The 23,753-nt window shown below is 37.7% G+C and overlaps 1 protein-coding gene across 2 annotated transcripts in view; it reads left to right on the top strand.

Annotated features, from left to right (window-relative positions):
• The window catches only part of BBOX1 (gamma-butyrobetaine hydroxylase 1), a 60,115-nt gene that overhangs the window by 16,721 nt on the left and 19,641 nt on the right, over positions 1-23,753 (top strand). For both annotated transcript variants that reach the window (XM_057747327.1, XM_057747326.1), the window contains one exon: positions 8,665-8,863. In XM_057747327.1, coding sequence (XP_057603310.1) covers positions 8,665-8,863 — 199 coding nt within the window. The remainder of the gene's footprint in view (positions 1-8,664; positions 8,864-23,753) is intronic.

Below are 23,753 nucleotides of genomic sequence, written 5' to 3'. Positions count from 1 at the left end.
AAGTTTGAGGATAGAGAACGTGAGAAAAAACAGTCAACCAGGGGGAGTATGAGACAGAGATTAATAGATGTACAATAAAATTGGTCATCACGGTGTGTTTTCCTCCAGCTACATTTGGCTGCTCTGGTTCAACTGCGATTTAATTAGGTACACTATGTCAAGTTCTTTCTAGATATCATCTCATTTAAATTTCCCAACAACCCTGCAGAGTTGTTTAACTCTATATTTTCCAGATGAAGAAATTGAACTGAGAGAACGCATCAATTTCTGAAAGTCATATAGATGGAAGGTTTAAGAATTCAGACTTGAATCCAGATCTGTCCCCTTCAAACCCTGAGTTATGAACTTTGACACAAAGTCACTATCAGATTGGACCCGCATCCTCACCTCTATATGTGCTTAGTACGTTCTCAATGAACTAGCTTTGGAAATGAAGACTTAGCTGAGCAGCAGTTCTTACACGTTTTGGTTGAATGAAAAGTTAATATGCGTCAACAGACTTGAGACTGAGCCAAAAAGAAAAAAAAAAAAGGTTAATTAGATTTAGGCTGCATAAATAAAAATGTAGTAGCGAGCCCACCATGCAGGCATGGCCAGATCACACCTGTAGTAGTATGTCTGATTTGAGATGCCTAGGCTGTTATGGGGCAGCAGCAAACTTGAAATCATTATCCAGAGGAGAGCAGAGAGGGTAGGATGGGGCTTGGGAGGCATAAAACATGAAAAATATGGGTGAGAAAGAGGCTATTTAGCCTTGGGAAGAAAAACTTAGCTCAGCGGCTGTCTTTTTACACATCTCCAAGACTGCCGTATTCTGTGTGATTCTGGAGCGCCCAGAATCAGTGCCTAAAAGAAGGTGACAGAGGTAGATGTGCCTCTGCATAAGGAAGAAGATGGTGCTGATGGGAGCATCTGCAACCAGAATGGTCTGCTCCATGGGGAGATGAGTGCCGGTTAATTAGAAGCCATCAAGAGGGTGTTCTATAACCTTCTTATGGACATCAGAGGGGAGAGTCACAATAAGGACAGAGCCTAAATCTGAATTTTCTGTTTGTCCTCCTGACTCTAAGGAAGTCTCAGATAACAATCTCCCTTCTCAAACTCCTTTAGTGCTTGTTCTCCTTCAACAGATTTTTTTCCGAATATCCAGAGTCTAGTTCTTCATGAGGGAATCCCAGCTCTGACCTATATTAGCTGTGTGATGTTGCATAACTTTGATAAGATCTTGATGCCTGTCTCATCTATAACGTGGGGACAATAATAGAACCTCTATTAGGGGGTTGTTGTGAGAATTACATGCATCATTCCATGTAAACTACTTAGAAGGGTGCCTGGAATTATAAATGTCCAATAAGTGTTCACTCTCATTTTTTCAAGTGTTTATCACACACTGCCTTTTAGTGCCACTTCATTATTTCATGTGTTCTTGTTTTTTCCAACTAGATGGTCACTCTTGTCATAGGGCTGAGCATATGTATATTACTGGGTATTTAATAGTTCAAAACAAAACTGTGTTTCTCTTCTTTCAAGCAACATAAACTTGTTCAGAAGCATATTTTGTACACTCTCAAGGAGACTTTTCAAGTTTGGTGAGATTATTACCTAGATGAAAGGTTTTATGGATTTCTCCATCTTTTAAAATACTAAAGTGTGCTCAGACACTCCTTTTTCTGTGGTTGCTTCTAGTTTCCAGTCATCAGTAGGAAATAAGCAAAGATTTTTTTTAGGATACAGAACATAGTGGTTTTCGGAAAAGCTAGTGGGTGCAAGCCCTGGGCTGTGTACCAGGGGGAGGAAGAGTAAGGGACAACGGTGGTGAAGAAATAAAGATAAATGACAGGATCTCTATAGTTTGCAAGGAGTGTACAGTGGAAGAGAGAGAGAAAGATGAGGACCTACCTGACCCACACTTGCTTACTTTTTCACTTCATCTGCGACACCCACCTCTTTGTCTCATAGGTCCTAACCTCAGTGACTTTGAATTCCTCCAACAAGCTAAGAGATAACCTCTCTTCCTTCCTGGACACTCTTTCCCTGCCTTTTGCATGACTGGCTTCTCTCACCCCTCAGGATGTGGCTTAAGTAGCATCTTTTCAATTAGACCTTTCTTAAGCGCCATGTCTCAATAGGTTCTCCATCCTACTCCCAGTAATTGTTTGTCGATATTTATTTGCCATTTATTACACCCATAGCATTTGCTACAATGTTTATTTTTATGTATTTATTTCTTTGCTTCCTTGTTTATTCATTTTCTCTCTCCCAAGGGCAGCAGTCACATCTATTTTTATTCACTAATGACATCTCTTTAGCATAGCCCAGCTTTCGACAAATGCATGTGGAGTAAGGGAAAGATTCTTTCTGCGTGACATGGTGAGCACTGGGACTGAAGTGTGGATTGATGCTGGGACCACCGTAGGCAGCCATCTAACACAGTCTTACAGATCCTGAAGGAGGGCATTGCAGAGGCTGTCACTGCTCCATCAGAGCTCCTCAGCACTCTTCCTGTACATGCCAGCAGCTTCCGATTGCAAGCCTACCACTTTCCTGGAGGGTTCTCTCTGCCTGAGGGAGCACTCTTGGCAACACTCAGGGAAGGCCAAAAAGACCCAGGAGTGAACGCCCAGAAGCAGCTCTCAAGCAATAATGGGTGGGTGTGGATGGCCTCTGCAGCTCAGCTTCCTCGCCCCTGGGTGGGACAACTCTGAATCTGAAGTGTAGCCTATAGGGTTGCCATGAGGTCCAGCAGTGCTGAGCCCCAGCTGCAAAAGCAGTAACCCGTTCATTAAAACACCTTCCAGAGGCCTGCTCCCCTGTCTCACTTCCCCACCTCCTATTGGTATCTCCAGGGAGACCTCCTTAGTAAATTGCTTGCATTCAAATCCATATCTGCGGGTCAGCTTCTGGAAGATCTGAATCTAAAAAGGACAAGTGACCAGAATCTTGAAAGGCATGTCGAGTTCACTAGACAAGGGGTTAAAGAATTTCCAAAGAGGGCAGGATTTCCTTAGTGCAGAGAAGAGACTTAAAGCTGCAAAATCTGGGGGTCAGGTTTTGATTCTGGCTGGGCCCCTGCAAGATATTTGTAGGAAAAGATAGTAAGCGATCAGCTGATCCTCAGCACATTAGATGAGCTGTTTCAGAGCCAGCAGCACAGTTCTGTGCAGGTGGACAAAAGGTCCTAAAGTCCTGAAATAACACGTTGTAACCCTGAATGCTGCACTCATGAATCTTTAACTGAAGAGCTTCTTTGTGTCTTTTCCTTTTTTGAAATACAACTCAGGATCCAGGAATGTGAGGCTTAACCCTGAAAAGGAAGCCTTGTACAAATGGTTTCTTGAAAGCCAGCATGTAGCCTGTTCATAAATTTTATGATGTGTGAAGCATATGTTCAAGGAAGTATTTATTAGCAAGGCCATAAGTTAAATTAGAAAGGGTGGTTCATGCCTTAAATATTCCGTCATTTTCCATACTGTTTATGTATCCATACCCAAGTGTGAAATTTAAATTTGCTTTTAATGTATTCATCTGACACATAATTTACTCTAGGCCAATGTGTTTTCCTATGGTCCCCAGTAGTGATGTTTTACAGTTGGAGGAGACTGGGAAAATATGTCTAAATTACTTTTTCAATGTCAGAGTTTCTGCCCAGGTATCACAGAATGATCCTACTGGTCAGATTTATTAAGATGTACTTTATTTCCCCCAGAAAATCAGACTATTTTATATTAGGGATGTTTTGATGAATTTGAAAACTGGTTAGTTTTCAGCTTTCTCTGAAAGTCACATTTGGCATAGCCGAGTCCGTGAGTGGCTTGTATTAGGGGACAGGTTCTGTGATGGGCTGTGGTCCTTGGTCACTGATTTTTGCAAAGCTCCTGCCAAGGCATACCAAAATGGGAGCTATGGTTGGAAAGCTGTAAACTTTGTAGAACTTAAAAGATATTGTGACCAACCCTGATAACAAAATCCTATGAATTTGAAATTATTTCTAGCACAGACTATGCTATGTATGGTATGAACAAACTTATACTGAGCTTTATACTGAGTCTTTGTGTGAATATGGTTAATTTTACACTTGTAAAGAGTAACATATGTATTAAAAGAATCTAACTCATTCTGTATTTTTAGAACAAAGAATATCGTGTGTGTATGAACATGTGTGTTTGAGAGTGCACACACGCGTGTGTTGTTCTATAGCGGGAAAATGACTCATGTAGAAACAAAAATTCATTAAAATATGATATAAATATATATAGATGCATATAATGTGTGTCTTAAGCAGATCCTTCTTGAATCCACAAAGTGCTCAAAATACAAAAGTTTTGAAAATATTTACATCTTGTGAAAGTGTTTTTTCTATCTCCATTTATTACATTTCCCTGCTACACAGTCACCGAAACTCTCTGGAAAGTGATAATAGCCTTAAGTAAAACCAAACTGGCCTGGAACACTGACATATACTGGCATAAATTTTTTAAAAAAGATGCTAGCTGATTTTTAAGCCTTGGTTCATTTCACAAAAGCAATGAATAGCAATGTTGTTGCAGAGTTGTGCTGTGAAACCTAGCCATAAAGTTTTTCATGCATTTAAAATCCTGACTGGAAGCCAAGGTTTATCTTTAAACAGTCATGCTTGAACACGTCCAAACAAAGTGTTCCTAATGGTAACTTGCCTTGCTTTCTTTTTCATCTAGAAAGTAGATTTCCTTTGTAAGGGATAGAATAAGCTGTGGACATTCAGACACAGAACTTCAAAATACATGTGACAACAGTATTTCAAGGCATCAAATGTTTATTTTCTGTGTTGTTGAAATTACAGACTTCGGAATTGCTCACCTGAATTTGCCTAACTAGCTCTGCAAGTCATTAGCTGCAAGACTTGGATCTCTATTCCCTTGTCTGTAACATGGGAACACTGAAAGCATCTATCCCATATACTTATTATGGATATTAAAAGAAATAATGTATGGAGAGCACCTAGCACTGTGCCTGACACATAGAAAGTATTCAGCAAATATTAATTATTATATTATTATATGTCATTAGGCTTATATAAGCCAAATTATATTATTGTTATATTATTATATTATTATTATCAGTCCATTATATTATTATTACATTATAATAATATTATTATTATTAATCTACTATGTGCCAGGCACTGTACCAGGCTCCTTGCATAATCTCATTGCATGGTCAACATATGACCTACAAGGTAAACATAAGTATGGTTATTTTATAACTTAAGAGATGGAGGATCAAACAAAAGACAAAAAAACAAGCTGGTAAAAGGCAAGACAATGACTCAAACCGAGGCCTCTTTAGCTCCATGTCCTTTATTCTATTCAGGTGCTGTTTCATACAGTATCAGTGACATGTGATTACTTAAGTGTAAGTTTAAATCAGTTTGAATTAAATGAAGGAAAAAAATTAGTTCCTTAGTTCCATTAGCCACATGCCAAGTCTCGATAGCCTCATGTTGTTAGCAGCAATTGTACTGGATGGTACAGATAGAGAATATTTCCTTCATCTGTTCTATTTGACAATACTGCAGTCTAGACCATACTATCTCTCCAGGCTGGTTTGCTGTCAATAGGACAAAAGACCTTTCTTTTAAATGTTACAACAAAGGCTCATCAATAAATTACTTAACCCTTTGTAATAAAGACAACACATTGCTATAGATGGCCATGTAGACCATAGCTAATCCGTCTAACAGTCTACACAGGAATGAAAAATTTGCCCTTGGCCAGATCATCACAGTGCCCAAGAACTAGGGGAATCCTCAGCTGTAGTTTAGATGACCTTTTTATCCAGTAATAAGAACCCATGCTGATGGGAAATCCTAAAGCCAATGTAAAAATGTCAGATAAGTCTCCAACCTCTCATTCACCTCTAATACTCTATAGACATACAACTTTCATTTGGGGCTCAGCAAGCTTAAAGCTGTTTTCAATATTTTTTAAGATTCTGAGTGAATCTTAAAAATCTTTGCTGAATACTTTCTACGTGTCAGGCACAGAATCTACTTAGGTGTAAGCTTTGGAAAAAGGAGATAGTGATTCATTATTTATGTCTTTAACACTGATATTTTGCCCAGGAAATTTTTCTCTTAACTGGAAGCCAAATGACTTTTCTAGCTAGGTAGTCAGTAAGCAATATTTATGACATTTATCACCTTCTTTTTGCAGACCCTTTTGATTAGTATCAGATATTACAATCTGGAGACTTAAATGCAAAGGGCAAATGGGCGTGGCAAAGCAAACAACCTTATAATCCAATATTGAAAAAAAGTCAAGTAGATTGCCTCTTTGAACAGAAGCTCTTTCAAATAAAACCAACTCACATTAGAGAGCAGAGTGGTGCAGCAGAAGCGTGCTGGGCCCATAAAACCAACTCCATTTGATTTTAGAAGAAATAGTTAAGGCATGAAGGACAGACCTGGAGAACTTCATGCATACAAAAGAGTAGCTGGCATTGTAGAAGGATTAGATAAGGGATCAGAAAACTGATATCTCCCTAGTATCCTGAACGTACTTCAGCTATAGCATCAACCATATTATGTTTCAATTATCATTTTTCATGTCCAAGTCTCCCATAGACTGTGAGTTCCTGAAAACATACTGTCTATCACAGCATCTTAAGACATGATAAAATATTAGACATTGAAACAATAAGCCAACAAATAATTATTGGGTAGCTAATAGAATCAAGGAAGATCAAGAACCTGTATTTTACACCATCTACCCTCCAAAACCAATTATGATTATATCCCAAATCCTTCACACCCCACTGTTATCACTTTAAACACATAAACAACATGGCCCATGTGCTGAGCTGCTTTTCTTTGCCAAGCTGAATTAGTTTAATATCAATTTCTAAGGTTTTCTCCGGTTTGCAAGGCAGAAATAGACACAGATGTAGAGAACAAACATATGGACACCAAGTGGGGAAAGTGGGGAGGTTGGGGGGAATGAAATGGGAGATTGGGATTGCCATGTATACATTACTAATAAGGAAAAAAATACCAAATTGTACACTCTAAATATATGCAGTTTATTTTATGTTAAAAAATTTTTTTCTAAGATTTTCTCAAATGTTGAAAGCACTTGATAAGCAACACTGAAAAAAAAAGGAGCAGGAAAGGCTATAGTTCTTGCAGTTATGGTTAGTCCTGCAGAGAGAGGAGTTAAAACAAAAATTAGAAACCAGTGGCTGAATATAAACTCAACTTCCTGAGAAGATACAGTCAGTCAGTTGGGCCTATGGATGTATTCAATACTGAAGAATATTAACAAAGTCCAAAACAGTGAACGCAACTGCTAGGGAAGCCTCATTTAGGGTTTGCAATTTAGGCCCTGAAAAATTCTGCCTCATTATGCATTATGCAATATTATGCAAACTCTGGCAACATATGCATTTATAATCTGATTAGTTCTTCCCCACACACACACCTACTCACTCCTGCGAATGTCCTAATGCAGCTCACTGGTGGGAGATGAGGAAGTGGCTTCCTGCACCTGTAAGTATCTTTGCTACTAGTAAACCAATATTTGACTCCTAAGAAATGCCTGGTTCTACAGAAACAGCCATGTTGACATCAAAGAAGAAATTATTTCAAATCTACAACTACTACAAGGGAACAATGACCTGTTCCTTTGTCTTAAACTGGGAGCTTTGCAGTTGTTTTCTGTAACATGACATATATTCCCCAGTTAAAAAAGGGAGGCATTGCACAGGATGGTTTTGAGATCATAAGATCTCATTTTGTCACTTGTTAGGAAGGCTTGCCTTCCTAAGGCAAATTCTTTCACCCAAAATGAAGAAATCAAGTGGATTAGCTACAGTGGTCTTTCCTCAGTGCAGTTGTCAATATCTGAGATATTTTCCTTGGCAAAATTACATTTCCTCTGTGTTCATCCTCCTTTGAGAGATCCTGATTTGTAAGCAAATTATTTTCTACATTTGTTTTCCTTTCTGTTTTCTTCACGTAAACATTTTTATGAGCAATTAATCATGAGGAATCAGAGAACTAAGAAAGGCATTTGACTTTTTCTTACATGGCATTGTCACCAAAGGGTCTATGCATGCCATGAGCACAACTTTCATCTTTTCCTCCCCATGGACAGCTTTTGCTGACTCCCATGAACAAGCTGACCCCAGAGAAAGCTTCTTATCAGGTAAAATAAGAGGAAGAAGGAGCAGTTCCTACCATGGCAAACACACCCTCCCACCCCTAGGGATAGGCATACACTGTTCTAGCACATCATTCTGATTTTATCTCTATTTGGAATTGAGTAATATAACTTGGCTGTTAAAATACACAATATTTCAGGGCTATTTCCAAGCAATGTCCACGTAGAGAAGCCCTAAGGACATGTGTATCAAAAGCCATCCACAAGCTAAACAACATTCTCTTGACAAACGTGCTATAGTGAATACCTGTCATGGGTCTTGCACAGTTGCAGGCAGGAGGCATAGAGTAGACTGGCCTGGCTCCAGGGAAGAAGAGCCAGTAGTTTGGGCATTTCTAATATGACTGAAATTTAATCAATTCCATGATAGATCAGAGGTCATCTTCAATGAACTAGTCCCTTCTCTGAGGTTCTCATTATATGTTAAAAGTGCAATCCCATCTGGTTTCTTCTTTTTCTTAATTCACAGAATGTCAGTACTGGGACTCAGAGTTCCAGCTACCTACTCTGGATTTTGAAGATGTTTTAAAAGATGATGAGCAGGCATACAGGTGGCTCTCAAGTCTCAAGAAAGTGGGTATAGTGCGACTCACAGGAGCAGCTGACAAACGAGGAGAAATTTTAAAACTCGGGAAAAGGATTGGTTTCCTTTATCTCACATTTTATGGGTAAGTCACCAAAGAGTTGGTATTCTACCATCATATATAGCATTTGGCATATTTTCTAGACAAGGACTCTTTTGATTGATGATATAAGAATTTCCATAATGTCTTTTTTTCTTTTTTTTTTTTAGCTCTTTATTGGAATATAATTGCTTTACACCGTTACATCAGTTTCTGCAAAGTGAATCAGGTGTATTTATACATATATCCCCTCCCTCCCTCGATTCCTTCCCACCCTGCTATCCCACCCCTCTAAGTCATCACCCATCATCGAGTTGATCTCCCTGTGTTATGCAGCAGCCTCCTACTAGCTATCTATTTTACATTTGGTAGTGTTTATATATCAATGCTACTCTCTCACTTCTTCCCAGCTTCCTCTTTGCCTCCCCCTGCCCCTATGTCTTCAAGTCTGTTCTCTACATCTGCATCTTTATTCTTGCCCCATACTAGGTTCATCACCATTTTTTTTTAGATTCCATATATATACATTAGCATACAGTGTTTGTTTTTCTCTTTCTGACTTACTTCACTCTGTATGACAGACTCTAGGTCCATCTACCTCACTACAAATAACTCAATTTCATTCCATAATGTCTTGAACGGGAAGTCAGATGGGAATAAAAATGGGATTTCTCTGAGAATGACTGGAATGACATCAGACGCCAAAGACAGGATAGCTAAAGGTGGAGGATTAGTTTGCTAGGGCCGCCACACAGAATACCATAGACTGGGTGGCTTAAATAACAGAAGTTTATTTCCTCACGGTTCTGAAGGCCAGAAGTCCAAGATCAAGGTGCTGGCAGGTTTGGTTCACAGTAAGCGTTCTCTTCCTGACTTGCAGTTGGCCACTTTCTCACTGCATCTTCATCTGGCCTTTCCTCGGGGTACTTGTACTCCTGGTATCTCTTCTTCTTATAAGGACACCAGTCCTATTGGATTAGGGCCCCACCCTTAAGATTTCATTTAACTGGGAATTTCCTGGCAATCCACACTGGAGAGGGCCTGGGTTCAATCCCTGGTCAAAAACAAAAAAAGGTTTCAGTTTACCCTTATCACCTCCTTGAAGGCCCTTTCTCTGAATATAGTTACACTGAAGGTTAGGGCTTCATCATTTGAATTTGGGGAGGACACAATTCAGTCCATAACAAGTAGGACAGAAGACTGTTTCTCTAAGACGCTTTAAAAATATTCAGCTTTACAAATGTGAAAGTTTATTAAAGTTTTACCTCCCAAGAGTTGGCACAAAAATTAAGTTAGGCCCTGGGGAAATGAAATCAGCCACCAGATGTGTTAGATAAAACTAACATGCAGAAAATTGAGTCTATGCACTTTAGCAAGTAACAGGAAATATAACCGATTTTAACTTTGGAACAAGAGGCTGTTTGCATAAGAATTGCCTGGAAGGTAACATTAATTGTGGATAATAAAACACTAGCAACAGGAAAAACTATCTGGAAGTTGGGGTATGGCTGTATTTCTAATCTTTAGGGTGAGCCTGTCTTTTGCGATGAATACACTTATTCTTGGGCTCAGAGTAGAGGGCACTAAAAGTGAAAAGAACCTTCAAAATGCAAAGGTTACAAACTGGTAGCACACAGGCGGCATTCAGATGTGTTTTGTTTGGCCCACGTGATGCTGAAAGAAAATGGAATTAGTCATCAACACTTAAAAACTGGGAGATTTTACATTAAATATGAATCTGACTTTTTTCAAAAAATCAAATGTAGCAACAACTGAGCTTAAACCCCTGCTTGCTAACAACCTGCTAGAGGGAAGAAAAGGCTGAGCCCTGAAGAGAGCATGTTCTCACTCTCCAGTTTCACAAATTCTACCCCCATTCTGCCTCAGGTAGGCAAGGGCTTTGCTAGCCTTTGACTTTGCCCCTAGGTTTGCTAATCTAGAGCAAGACCTCTTCTGTAGGTAAATAGAAGGTCAAAAATATTCAGTCACTTGCTGCTAATGATTTGAGCAAGTTTATTCATGGCAGAAGACTCTATCATGTTCAGGCTTGGACCCAGTCCCCACCCCACCCCCAGCCCAAGAACTCACTTTTACCATTAGCAGGTTTGTGTCATACAAAATTTTATCTCACCTACATCTGTAAGAATTTCAACTGCCTTCCAGATTACAGCAGCAACAACAGACAAAGGAAAGAGTCTTGAAATTATTAAGACCCCCAACTGTATTATTTGCTCTTAATTTATTTTTCACAAGTTTCTAAAATAGATATTATCCCTGAGTTCACTGATGAGGAAGCTGAAGCCCAGAGAATTAAACTACAACCCCAAGTTTCCACAGTTAGTGAATAAGGAACCAGAGTTGGAATCTGTGTCTGTCCCATCCCTGGGCTTTCTAATCTATCTCAGTATCAATCAAACTATGAAGGAAGAACATGGAAAAGATGCTTTCAGGCACTGGAGGGAAACAGAACACTTCAAATATCTTCTAAGTTGTTTTACTTCGTTTTTATTTGCTGACAACAGACTTTTTGCATCGATGCCAACATATTTCACAATTTCATTACGGTGACCAAATTTGGGGGCTCTTTGTTATGGTTCCCTAACTTCCACCCCCATCCATCATGTTAAGGGTCAGATTCTTAGTCCTGATTTATGACTTGTGTTTTGTTTTGTTTTGTTGTTACAAATCCTAAAAAGGCTTAATAATTTGGCCACTGATCTAATACTTTGAAATTTATTTGAATAAATACTAAAGGTTTGTTGTCAAAACAAATCAGACCTCATACTACTCTTCCATTCCCTTTGTCCAAGATCTTTGCATCTGACCACATAGGTTACCTACTCAATCTCACCTTCAGCAGATGATCACATTTCTTCCCTAAATCTCCCAAACTATACCACACTCCAGGAAACGCCTTTCTTTCCATCTTACTGCTTCTTTCACCAATGATTACCAAGATCTCTTTTTTTATTTTTTATTGTTTTGGTAATTTCTAATTCTCTACCTCAAGAACTTACAGAAGAGAACAGCTTTGTTGTTGTTGTTGTAGCTTTGAATTTGTTTGTTTGCTTATTTGTTTTGGGGGGTTTGTCAGAATGAGAAAAGTGACTATTTTCCCCAAAGTTATTTGCCTTTTCTATATTGAAGTTAGGGTAACATGAGGTTTAAAAAAGAAGAAATATTTAGGACAATGTTTCTCAACCTAGGCTGCACAGTGGAATAGCCAATTTAAAAAATACTGACATCTGGGTCCCATCTCCAGAAATTTTTTTTAACAGGACTTGGATTTGGCCTGGGTATCAGGAATTTTAGAAACTCTGACGGTGATACTCATTTGTAGCAAAGGTCATAAGCCTCTGGTTGAGACGAAGGGTAGGTCAAGAGAAGGCAGGTCTCAGTTAGCATAGAGTTTGGGTTCTTTACATCCTCTGAACTCTCACAGTTATGTAGACTAAATGGCTCTTGTCATGTTTGTCTTTGTACTCTGGTAGTGACTGGACATGACTTATCTCTATAACAGAATCAGTAGCTGCCTTAGAGAGGGTCTCTCCCTTTCATATCTTTGTTTCTCCACTGGCCTTACTCTTGTTTGAAAAATAACTGGTTGGTGAGTGAGTGAACGGAAAGAATAAATGAAGGCAATAAATAATGGAGAAGAGGGACTGCCAAAAATAGGAGAGGGACAGAGAAAGGAAAGTGGGGAATGTGAAAGGTAAACTTTGTTTTCCGGGTAGATTTTTCAAGGAGCCTGGTTTCTGCTCTTGCTTAGATGCCAAAAACAATAATAGCTTGGTGCTATTTCACACATGTTTGCCTTGGGAAACCAATACCCATCTAGTACTTTTCCATTCAAATAGGGTTACTAGTTTAGAGAATTTGAATTGCATGGGTATAAACTGAGAATTATAATATCTGTTCTGGGGTTTTCGCTATCGTCTCCATTGTTAAATTCTTGGTTGGATAAATAAAAAGAGTAGATTCCAGAACTTTCTGTAGTCTTAGTATATGGAGAGCAAGGAATAAATGTTTAATGAATAAATTCACACCTAGATGTTAAAGGACTATACATCAGTTGGTGAATGCAATAATTATTAGAGCATTTCATATTATAAAATTATGTTCACCTACTAAATCAAAATGGCCATATTTGTGAGGATAAAAGTTTACATCATTTTCTACAGCTGTATTTTCTCAGATACTTGTGATATTTGACAGTACATCATCTAGGCAATATTTTTTCATGCAGCCATGTGAAATGCTCAGTAACTTTACTGCCTTAATGATAAAATCTTTCCTGGGAGAAAAGAGTAAGAGTTGGTAAAGAAACTCCCATTACCAGTTTTGTCAAATATATATACAGGTGAAGCAGTATATAAAAAGATAACCTCTTCAGGAGGATTTAAACCTTTGGCTTGGGCATGTAGTTTTTACAGAGTGAGGACAAAAGCCTCATCCCAAGTCCCTGACGACCACCACCCCCACCGCTCGCAAAAATAAAGGAATTAACATAGCTTTCTGGGTCATTTCTTTGTTGAAGAAATTTATCTGAATTTTATGACATAATTTAACCCAATGGGAAACAATCATTATAAACTACACTCCACTGCCATCTTCAATGATTATGCCAAGTTAGAATAATGCATTCGAAATGCATCCCACAGAGTAAATCTGAAAGAAAGGAAATCACTATCCATGGAGGAGAAAGTCTTGGTTGGTGGTACTGTTGTGCTGCTCATGCGTGCAGCAACCAGCCTTGAATACTTTACCACGTGCAAGGCACCGTGCCAGGTGTTTTGTTCTGAACTAGATGTGGGTTTCTTATTTATGGAAAATTATCTTTGGTGATTGTTGTATATGGGTAAATGTAAATAGTTGAGTTGACTTCATCTAGATAATCTGGAACAATAAATATTCCATAAAACCAAGAAACAAACTGTAAAGTAGCCCTGGACTTTGGCATTACAAATGAGGCAACAAGACAGTCAAAGCATTACCAATAGTAGTTAAAAGGTAGCACATAGCTGAAGGGTGATGCTCTCCCGCCTGGTGAAAGCATGGTGAAGATGGGGTGATATGCAGCTATCAATATGGCAGCTAGAGAGAATGAAGCCAGACTCCTCAAACTTACACAGGCTACCACTGTATAAACAGATGTGACATTAATCCATACATATTTAATTATGACTATATAATTCCATACAGCTCCTCTTCCCCAACCCAAGCTAGCCCAATTTAGATGAAAACCATTTTATCCATCAAAGAGAGCTGGTAGGGAACAACTATAGCCATAGTTCCTTTCCCACTTTGCTCAGATTGCTTCCCTCTCTTCCTACTTAACACCTTCTTTCTTGCATGCATCTCCCTTGCTTTTCCATCTCCCGGCCTTTGTTCTGTCTACAAACAACCTGTTCAAGTCCTCCTCTGATTTTGGCTGCTTTTTGGCCCTTCGTGAAGTTCGTACTTCACCTACTAATCTTTCTCCTCCTCTGTTCCAACCACCCTTGATCCCCACTACATCCCTGCTACATCCTCCCTTGATCTGGCAGCCTCTGCAGCTCTAAGGAAGGGAACCCTCTCCCAGCCTCAGCTCTGTGAGATCGCTACCAGCACCTCATCCCCATGCCCAGGCGTTACAAGAAAACAAAATAAGTGCTTTACTCCTCATGCTAGGAGCCAGTTTTGCATTCTGAACGGCCCATCCAGAAAGAGGGGTGGAAATTCCCCTCTCTCCCATATATAGTCCTAATATCTGATTAGGCAATTTCTGTTTCCGGTGGAAGATTCCACTTTTAGGGATAATATATGCAGTGTGAAAGAAAATAAACTACTCTACCGTAAGAAATCACTACCATTTGTTTGCCAAGTTGTAATATTTGCTGGTCATCATCTTTTGAGACTATAATTATAAGACAACAACAAGAAGTTCAGATGCTCTTCCCTAAAAAGGCATTAGCATAACCTGAGAATTTCTTCTCTAATTAGTTGGACAACTAAATAAACTAGTGAGATCAGGGTATTCTTATTTATATATACTGTGTGTGTATGTGTGTGTGTGTGAGAGAGAGAGAGACACACAGAGATGGGGTGGGGGAGGAGGATTCAACATCATATTTTTTTAAGTGTTTACCACTAGTATTATGTATTAACTAGCTGTCTTGCTTGTGACTACTAGCCAGGATAACCTTTGAAAATAAGGCACGTGTATCTCATTGCCATTGCCACCATTATATTGAGCTCCTTGCAGGCAGAAACGGTGGCCTGCTCAGGATTATCTTTAGTACTAGCTTGGTGCATCAAATACACTTATCTCTCAGGAAACGTTAATGAAAGGGAATGTAGGCTATGATATGGAGAAATTCCATTTGGTCAAGACATCAGAAATTCTTTCTTAGCGTTGTCAACATTTATCAGTCCTTAGAAAATTAACCTTGTGAACAACTCATCAGAAAGTCAAACAGAAGAAAATACAAATTTCAGCCTTAGCTAGCAAAACTCCTATTTTCCAGATCAGAGCCCAGAAGTTCAGTTCTTTCTTCTTCTTTCTAAGAATGTTTTATTTTCTAGCACAAGTGAGATGCAGTAACACACGTAACAAGGATTAGACTAAGAAGAATAATCAGGTGAAAATTTTAAAATATATTTTTCTGAAACACTAACATCAGGAATAAAATAAAGACAGTGAGAGACAATGAGAAAAAAGAGGTAAAAGGAAATAAATTTATGAATCTTGTTAGTCAATTTTTATCTTGTGGAAACAAGCATGAAAGCTATATAAATGCTGAATAAAACGTATAAGGCCACAAACTGTAGTGGAAAAATATAAATAAATACTTTGAAACACTTCCTTCCAAAAAGTTTAGGAAAGAACTGAGGACCCAATGCCCCAGAGTATCTGTATTGCCTTACTGCCCAGAGAGCTTCCATCAGGACCAATAGGGAAGCAGAGCTTAATCATGGCTTCACCACCAGCTATTTGTAGATGAGAAGTTCGTCTAAACGTCTCATGTAATTTACCAGAGTTCTATGATTCTCCTCTACTGAGGACTTGCTTCTCTTTCTAAGGGAGTGTTTTAATACCTATCATACCCTTTGAGGCCTTTGGATGAAAATTTGCTGGAAAAATATAAAAATGCTACTATTACTTGTTGAGTTTTGCATCTGCATAAGTGCCTTGAACGCAGGCTTCATCAGATGAATAAAATAATGTCAAATAGCAAATGTTTCTATTGGGCTGTTTGTCAAATACACCAGCCAGGCCAGTTAAGAATTAACAATATTGAAATGGCCTCTGGGGAGAACAAGTATATCTCCTTTCCAGCACTCACTGGATTTCTGCTAGCATTTCTGTAAGCCAGCCCAGCAGCATTTCACACATTAACTTGCATTAGAGATTGAGGACGTATGAGTGAAAAATATGATTATTCTTTGGCACCTGGCCCCTTAGAAATTGCTCCTACCATTAGTACTTCCTCCAAATCTGACTTTGAAACAGCTACTTGCTTGATATGTTACTAGAAAACATTTGTGAAGTGTGGGGACTGAACAGGGAAAGAAAAAACAAGTTTACCCATTTTGCTGAAGTTTCTAGCTAAGAAATTGCTTGAGAAAACCGCACAGCCCTTCTTGAATAAAAATGGCTTCTGAGTCAGGAAAAACCAACAAGGAAGCAATTCAGACTTGGGAAGAAAACAAAGAAAACTTATCTGAGTTCTGAATTGAGTTGTAATTTCATCCTACTTTGTGAAAAATTTACACTGAGATTTCTTAATGAGTTGTTTTAGATTTAGTACTGATACAGTATTTGAGGATTGGGGATGGGGGGAAGCTTTAAAACGTGTGTTCTTCTGAGTATGAGGGTTTCCCAAGCAGAGTAACAAGCTATGTCCTTCTGCCATTGTGAATCCCAGTTTATGTTATCAGCCAAGAGCCAGTCCCTGGAGTTCCTCTTGTAATATTAGGTTTCGAAGTAAAGTAGCTGCCAGCAAAACCACTTGAGTATGAGGTCATCTCATGAATGAAAGGAAAAATAATTTCTGTCTCATGCTCCTCTAGAACTCACTGAAGGAAATTTATAAGCTGCCCTAGTAAGGCAGTTGCTTTTCCACAAGCCCTCCGGTCCCCATTACCTCCTTGGTTATACTCTGTGCAGCCAAGACAGGCAGCTGCTGTTATTGGGATGGGAGAAAATAATTTTCTATTAAGCACTTTTTATGTGCTAAGTATTGAGCTCCATGCTTTACTGTCATGAGCTTGGAATCTTGACAATTCTGATAAGAATTGTTATCCCCATTTTAAAGGTAGGGAAACTGAGGCAGAAGAATCAGCTGCAAACTCAGGTTTATTTAACTCAACAGTCTGCAATCTTTCGTTTACCCCATGCTGCACTGGGGGGTTGCTGTTATTACCATATTCCCATAGTTCCTAATGCCGTAATAATTGTTGACGATCAAATGTGCCTTCTACTCATATTGCTAGCCCAGACACAAGGGAATAATTTGACAGGATTATGTGGAAAGTACTCACACTAAACTGTAATAATAGTACCAGAATATTAATTCCCTTCCCCTCTATTAAATTCAAATTATAGCCAACTGTTTATGCGAAGGGAAAATGACAGTTGACAGAGAGAACTTGTCGCAAGAGAAGATAAAGTATATATTTTAATATTTCATATTAATAATCTAAACTAGCATCCAATTCTTGTTCTGATGCAATAGATTAAGCACAATTTTCCTCCCACCCCCTAAAAAACTATTAAATATGCTTAATGTGAAATTCTCATAGATTTTTTTTTGCACTGTACTGCATTCTAAGTTTTTCATACTGAAGGCCTTTGGAACTTTTGCTGTAACACTTTTCTTTATGTTTTTAGAGGTAGCTGTCATCTTCCTATCATTGCCTGTCTTCCTTTTTATTGTTGGGAGTATTATTAACCTTTAAATATAAATTTTCGAAAACTGCTTCTCATGGTAGACTATAATATAGATACAGAAAAAGCACATAAAACAAATGTATAGCTTAATGAATTACTAAGGCAAACACTCTTAAATACCATCCAGGTCAAGAAATGGAACATTGCCCGCCACTCTATAACTCATCCACAGATCCTAACCAATCGCAAACCTCTCTTTTCTCCCCACATGTAATAGCTCCCCTGAACTTTAAGGTATTCACTACCATATTCACTTACATGTTTTCTGGTTTCAAGTATTATCACCCAAGTGTGACTCCCTTAGCATGGCACTTTGGTCTCCCAACTTTTTAGTTTTCTGATATCTTTTTTTCCTTACCTACAATTAGTTCTACGTGTAAATATAAATTTATTAATCAGCACCAGTGCTACGTCAATGTATTTCTATTCACTTTGGTCACCTGAAGCCCATTCTCTCGTAAATTTTTCGGGAAGAACTCATGGGAACAATATTCTGTGAATTCGTGCATATTGAAAGTAACTTAAGACCTTTATACTTGAAAATCAGCTTGGCTAAATATCAAATTCTTGGCTTATAGCATCTCTAATATGTCAGTATGGTTTTATTGGTAATCTAATTTCCCTTTCCTTATAAGTAATTTGATATTTTTACCTAGATTCCCAAAAGATTTTTTTTCTTTAAAGATCACTGTAACTTTTTCACAGAGTATATGGGTCGATCTATCAATGTACAGTTTCAAATATAATTTTTTTAATCTTAAGAATTTTTTGAATTGTAGTTTTTAGAATTTGTGCTGTTCTTTATTTTGGGTTTCTTCTTTTGAGGACACCTGTTATTTACATATTAAATCTTCTTTGCCTATCCTCTTAATTTGTTACTTTCTCTCAAATCCTTCTTATCTCTTCCTTTTTTTAACATTTAAGCTTTTCCTCCCTTTTATCCTCTAGCTATCTAAAGGCATTATTTGTTATGCTTATTTGATCTTGTATTCCTTCTAGTTTAGTCTTCATTTTTTTAATGATTTTTATTTTTTTCTTTTCTGAATGTATCACCCCATTTTTTAGTTTCTAATTTTGATGTAAGTTATTCTTTCATATATTGTACCAAAGTCTTCTGGATCCATTAGAAGTAGCTATAAGTAGAAAAGAGAAAAATGGGAAAAAATATAATACAGTATTTTTCATCCTTTGGAGGCATATCCTCTGGCACATGTTTTCTGTAGGTGTGCTATTTTGCTGTTTATTCTTTCCTTTAAAAAAAAGTGAGAGTAAACCTTAATGATTTTTATGTCACTAATTTTTAGCAGCTTTTTGCTTTCCTTTCTTTTCTTTTTTTTTTTTTTTGGCCATGCCGCAAGGTGTGAAAGATCTTAATTCCCTGACCAGGGATCGAACCCATGCTCCCTGCAGTGGAAGCGTGGAGTCTCAACCACTGGACTGCCAGGGAAATCCCTTATGTTGCTAATTTTTATATGAAATCTTTTTCTTAACTATTAAAGGAAGATATGATTCAGAAACCTTTTGTAATTTATGGTTTTAAGCTATATTTCAAAATTATGGCCAATAATATTCTCAGACCTCTCAGTCCTTCTTTACTTTCATCTAGACCTTTTTACTTTGTCCCTGTAATGCTCAATTTAGGGTCTTTTTCTCAGAAGGAAGCTTTATCATAGAAGGGTGTTTGGCTGCTAAGTTTTTAGAGTTCATGGGGCCCAGACTACTCCAATTCCTTACCATAGACCTCTTGTACTCAGCTATACTGGAATGTGAAAATCCCCTCCCAGATTTAATTGCCATTCTCAAATTGCCCTACTGCACTTTCCAGTGAAAATCGGCTAGTGATTTGAGAATTTTTCAGATCCATTAGGTACCTAGTTGCTTCCCTCTGCTTCCTCCTACATGGTTGCTGATACTACATATTATGGCTTTGGAAGGTCCATCTCTACACCCTAATGTAATGAGATGTTTTTGGAAGACTTTACAAAACTATAAGGGAAGCAGAAATTTGAAGGGAAGCCAAGAATAGCCATAGAGCAAATCCTCCTTGGTCCAGCCCAATTGACCATCACGTACATGCTCTGATAGACCATATTCTCTCCCTCCACTTGGCCTTCTCACAAGCTATTTTTTCTGCCTGCAATGACTTTTACCCTTCTAAGTAAATTCTACTCAATCTTCAGATCTCCACTTGACTGTCATGTCTTTATTCTCATAACACCTTGTATATTAGCTTTGGAAGATAATTTACACTAATTTGTCTTCCCCATAGACTGTAAGTTCCATGAGGTGCAAGTACCACGTCTATTCTGTTCACTTCTGAGCCCTCAATTCTTGGCCCACTGTATGTGTCTAATAAATGATAATGGAAAAATGAATATCTGGAGGTCTGATGCGTGACTGCATCTAGAAAGTCACAAGTGGAAGTGTCACAACTATAGTTAGAAATAATAAGCAACATGAGATTCCTTTGGATGGTTAACTATAAAATTTTTTGGTTTGTTTTAGCTAGGAGAGCATTTTCCATGATAAAACTTAAAAAAATAAGATATGAACATTATGTTTTCGATCCAATGGGACAAGTAATGATGTTCAAAAAAAGGCATTCTTTCTTAATCTGACAAGAAGAGTTTGCTGCAGGTCAACACTGGAGGTCCTAGCTGCTGGAGACAGTAAATCCAGGTTGCAGGTTTAGAGCATCTTTTCATAAAAATAGTACTTCAAAAAGATTGAAAATAAATTCAGCATGATTTTCCAAGTGTGAACCACTAACCAAAATAGTATAAAATCTATCACCAAAGATATAAAGAAAAAAAATCTAGCAAAAATGAAATTTCAGCATTCCATAAATACTGAGGATTCAAATTTGTCACAAAACACTATCAGTATCATGAAATACCATGGTATCTATGACTGGCCATCTAGATTAAGGTGAATCTAGTAAATTAGCATTCAAGCCAATTCCATGAAATACTGTACTACCTTAAAATCATGATCAAGCTTACTGAAGCTTTTGACAAAACTCTTGAATAGATGAGAAAAAATGAGGGAAAGTTCTAATTAAATGTTGAGAATGACATGAATAGCTCAGTGAAAATACTTGGGTTTGTTTAATAATATCTTTGGCAAAAGCAGTATTATTTGTACAGTGACAATTACCTGCCCCAGTACAATCTCAAGCAAGTCTATGCCATTGAATTTAGATGCTATACTGAGCCTGCTTCTTAGCTTTAGAACAATCTGGTCCTGCACCTCTGTTGCATGACAACCCCTGATAATCTGCTTGAGAAATTGCCTTTTGAGAGGTGCGTGTAAATACACCCTAATCTCACTAAGGCCTCACCTGTGGGCTTTTAAAAAAATGTTTTCTACACAGGCCAATGGATCATGTTTGCATTTATTTCTGCTGTGTTTTATTGGAAATTTGGATTGAGAAGGATAAGGGAAAGCTTAGAGTCATAAACCATCAGCAGCAGCCTTCCTGGCATGATTTATTTCTATAAGAAGGTAAAAAGGTAGAGCAAATGACATTTCTAAGATTTTTCCAGACTTATGCTATAACTATTAAGAGAATGTTTTATGATTGGAACTGGCAAACTCCTTTCCTTGGATTTATCATTATGTGTGAGCATAGACTTTTAGGCTATACATCCCATACCGTGCCTAAGACACTTTAGGGCTAAAAAAATGTTTATCATCCCCACGCCAGTTAGCTCAGAGGGCTGGAAAACTGATCTGAAAAAGCCAAGTCACAAGCCCCATCCCTGTAGAAGCTAGTTAGTGTCAAAGAAAAGATCTGTTCCTTGGCTAAATCTTGCACCTTGAATCTCAGCCAGCTCTTAGCCACAGCAAAACTCAGTTCATTTTACCCTTGATCATAGGAGGAACCAGGAAAGAGACTATAAATGGATCAATGCAAAACCATCATCACTTTTGGACATAAAATCTAAATAAAGTCATTTCCTATTGACAGTGTCAACAACATCATCTTCTTAGAAGACATTATATATTCTAAAACTTGATGAAATTACTTTTTTTTGTATCCTTAAATCCCTTCCTACATGTAGCTTATTCTTGGAATGCTGATGTTGACAATAGTCTGAATCTGTATTATATATGGGCCACAGAGTGACATGAACTTCATAGAGAACGTGTATTTCTTGGCTACAGTCATGACAATATAATGGATTGCCTGACTCATACTTGAAATGAGTTGCAGTGGCAATTATATACCCTCTTCTCCTTTCACTAGGTCTCTTTCCAGTTCATGGCCACATATGTGGATAGCTCTTTAATGTGTGGATGGCTCTTTAATCTTTAATGAAATATATACCAGGCTTTCCATCCTAAATTTAAATGAGAAAAAAAAAAAAACAGCAAAATGGCTAGTTTCATCCTCAATCCCAGAGAACAGGGAAGAAGCCCAACCTTTTCATTTCAGATTCCTCTGCCTTAAATACATCTCTCAAAAATTCACATTTCTCCTTCCCTTATTTAATTCAGGTTTCTATGAAAAATTCAGCTCTTTCTAGAGTACTTCCCAAAGCATCATCTCCACCATGATAGTCTCCTGGCCCCAATCCTTATCACCTCACCTTGCTTTATTTTCTTTATAGCACTTACCTCTATCTGATATTACATTTGGTAAATACTTGTTTGTCCTTTTCTTTCCCTACCATATTTCTAATGCTAAAACAATACCTGGAATAGAATAGGTTTGTTCAATATTTATTGAAAATGATTTGATGAACATGAACATAAATTAATAGACATTGTAACAGCAATAACATGCCATGCGTGTGTATAGTGACATTTTTTCAAACCAGCTTTGGTTTATTTTGAGACACAGCTTGCTTCCAATTACCCATTGTTTCAGTCTTCCAAGGAAAAGCCTTACAAAATCTGAATAATGGTTGTTTTTCTTGCCACAGAGTTGCAAGTAATCTCTAGTTATTTTTTTAGTTAACTTTTTATAATGTTTAAGTCAAGCTGTTTTTGGTAATGGAGGCAAAAATTGACATAACATAAATTAACCATTATAACACGTGCGTTTCTGTACATTGGCAATGTTGTGAAATGATTACCTCCATTTAATTGTAATCCATTTTCATCAGTAATGTTACTTTTTAAAAAACATACTATTCATCTTGGAGTGGTAGAAGACTAATCCATTACACAGCAGAAAGGTAAATAAAGGAAAGAATCAAGCATTTATCTCGTCATCCCTATATTAGCTATTATATGGGGTGACCAAATAGTAGAGGAGGGAAAATGGATCTTTTTTAAAGTATTCCAACTGATACATAAAAAAGAAATTATTAATTTGGTATTTCACTGTTTGAAAGCCCCAGTGGATTGGTGGGTCTAGCCATTGAGCATGAACAAATACAAATATCAAAAAAAGAAAGACATCTAGATATTCTGCGCCCTGTAATAAAAGAACACAATCACACCTATAGTTTTGTCAAAGAGAAAAAATAGAGTCTGCCCAAGCCTCTGCCTTAGCTGCCAATTTACCAGAAACACAGAGGACAGGGAACGTGTTGAACTACACCGTGAGTATACAATCAGCAAAGTCAAGACTGTGAGGAACTCTATAGGGCAAATTCACTAAGTTCTTCAAATAATAAATTGTAAAAAGAATAGGATGGAAGAGAAACATATAGATTAAGAGACTTAAAAGACAGAGTGATAGTTTTTAATGGGCAAAATTAAACATACTGTCAGGATTCACATTCAGGAATAAAAATGTAAAGAAATGCAAAGCAATGATAAATATAGAAGTCATGGTCATGGTTTCTCTGAAGAAGAGAGAAAGGATGGTGACTGGGACAGGGCATATGTTTGAGTTTAAAGTTATATTTCTTGATCTAAGTAAAGTTACAAGAGTATAATTAAAAATTCATTAAGTGCTCCCTAAGATCAGGAATAAGACAGATGCTGTTTCTTACCACCGCTATTCTACATTGTAGTAGAAGTTTCAGCAAGAGCAATTAGGCAAAAAAT

Source organism: Hippopotamus amphibius, chromosome 9 (assembly GCF_030028045.1).
Source record: "Hippopotamus amphibius kiboko isolate mHipAmp2 chromosome 9, mHipAmp2.hap2, whole genome shotgun sequence".
Classification (NCBI taxonomy): domain Eukaryota; kingdom Metazoa; phylum Chordata; class Mammalia; order Artiodactyla; family Hippopotamidae; genus Hippopotamus; species Hippopotamus amphibius.
This window is presented reverse-complemented; position numbering and strand designations above follow the sequence as displayed.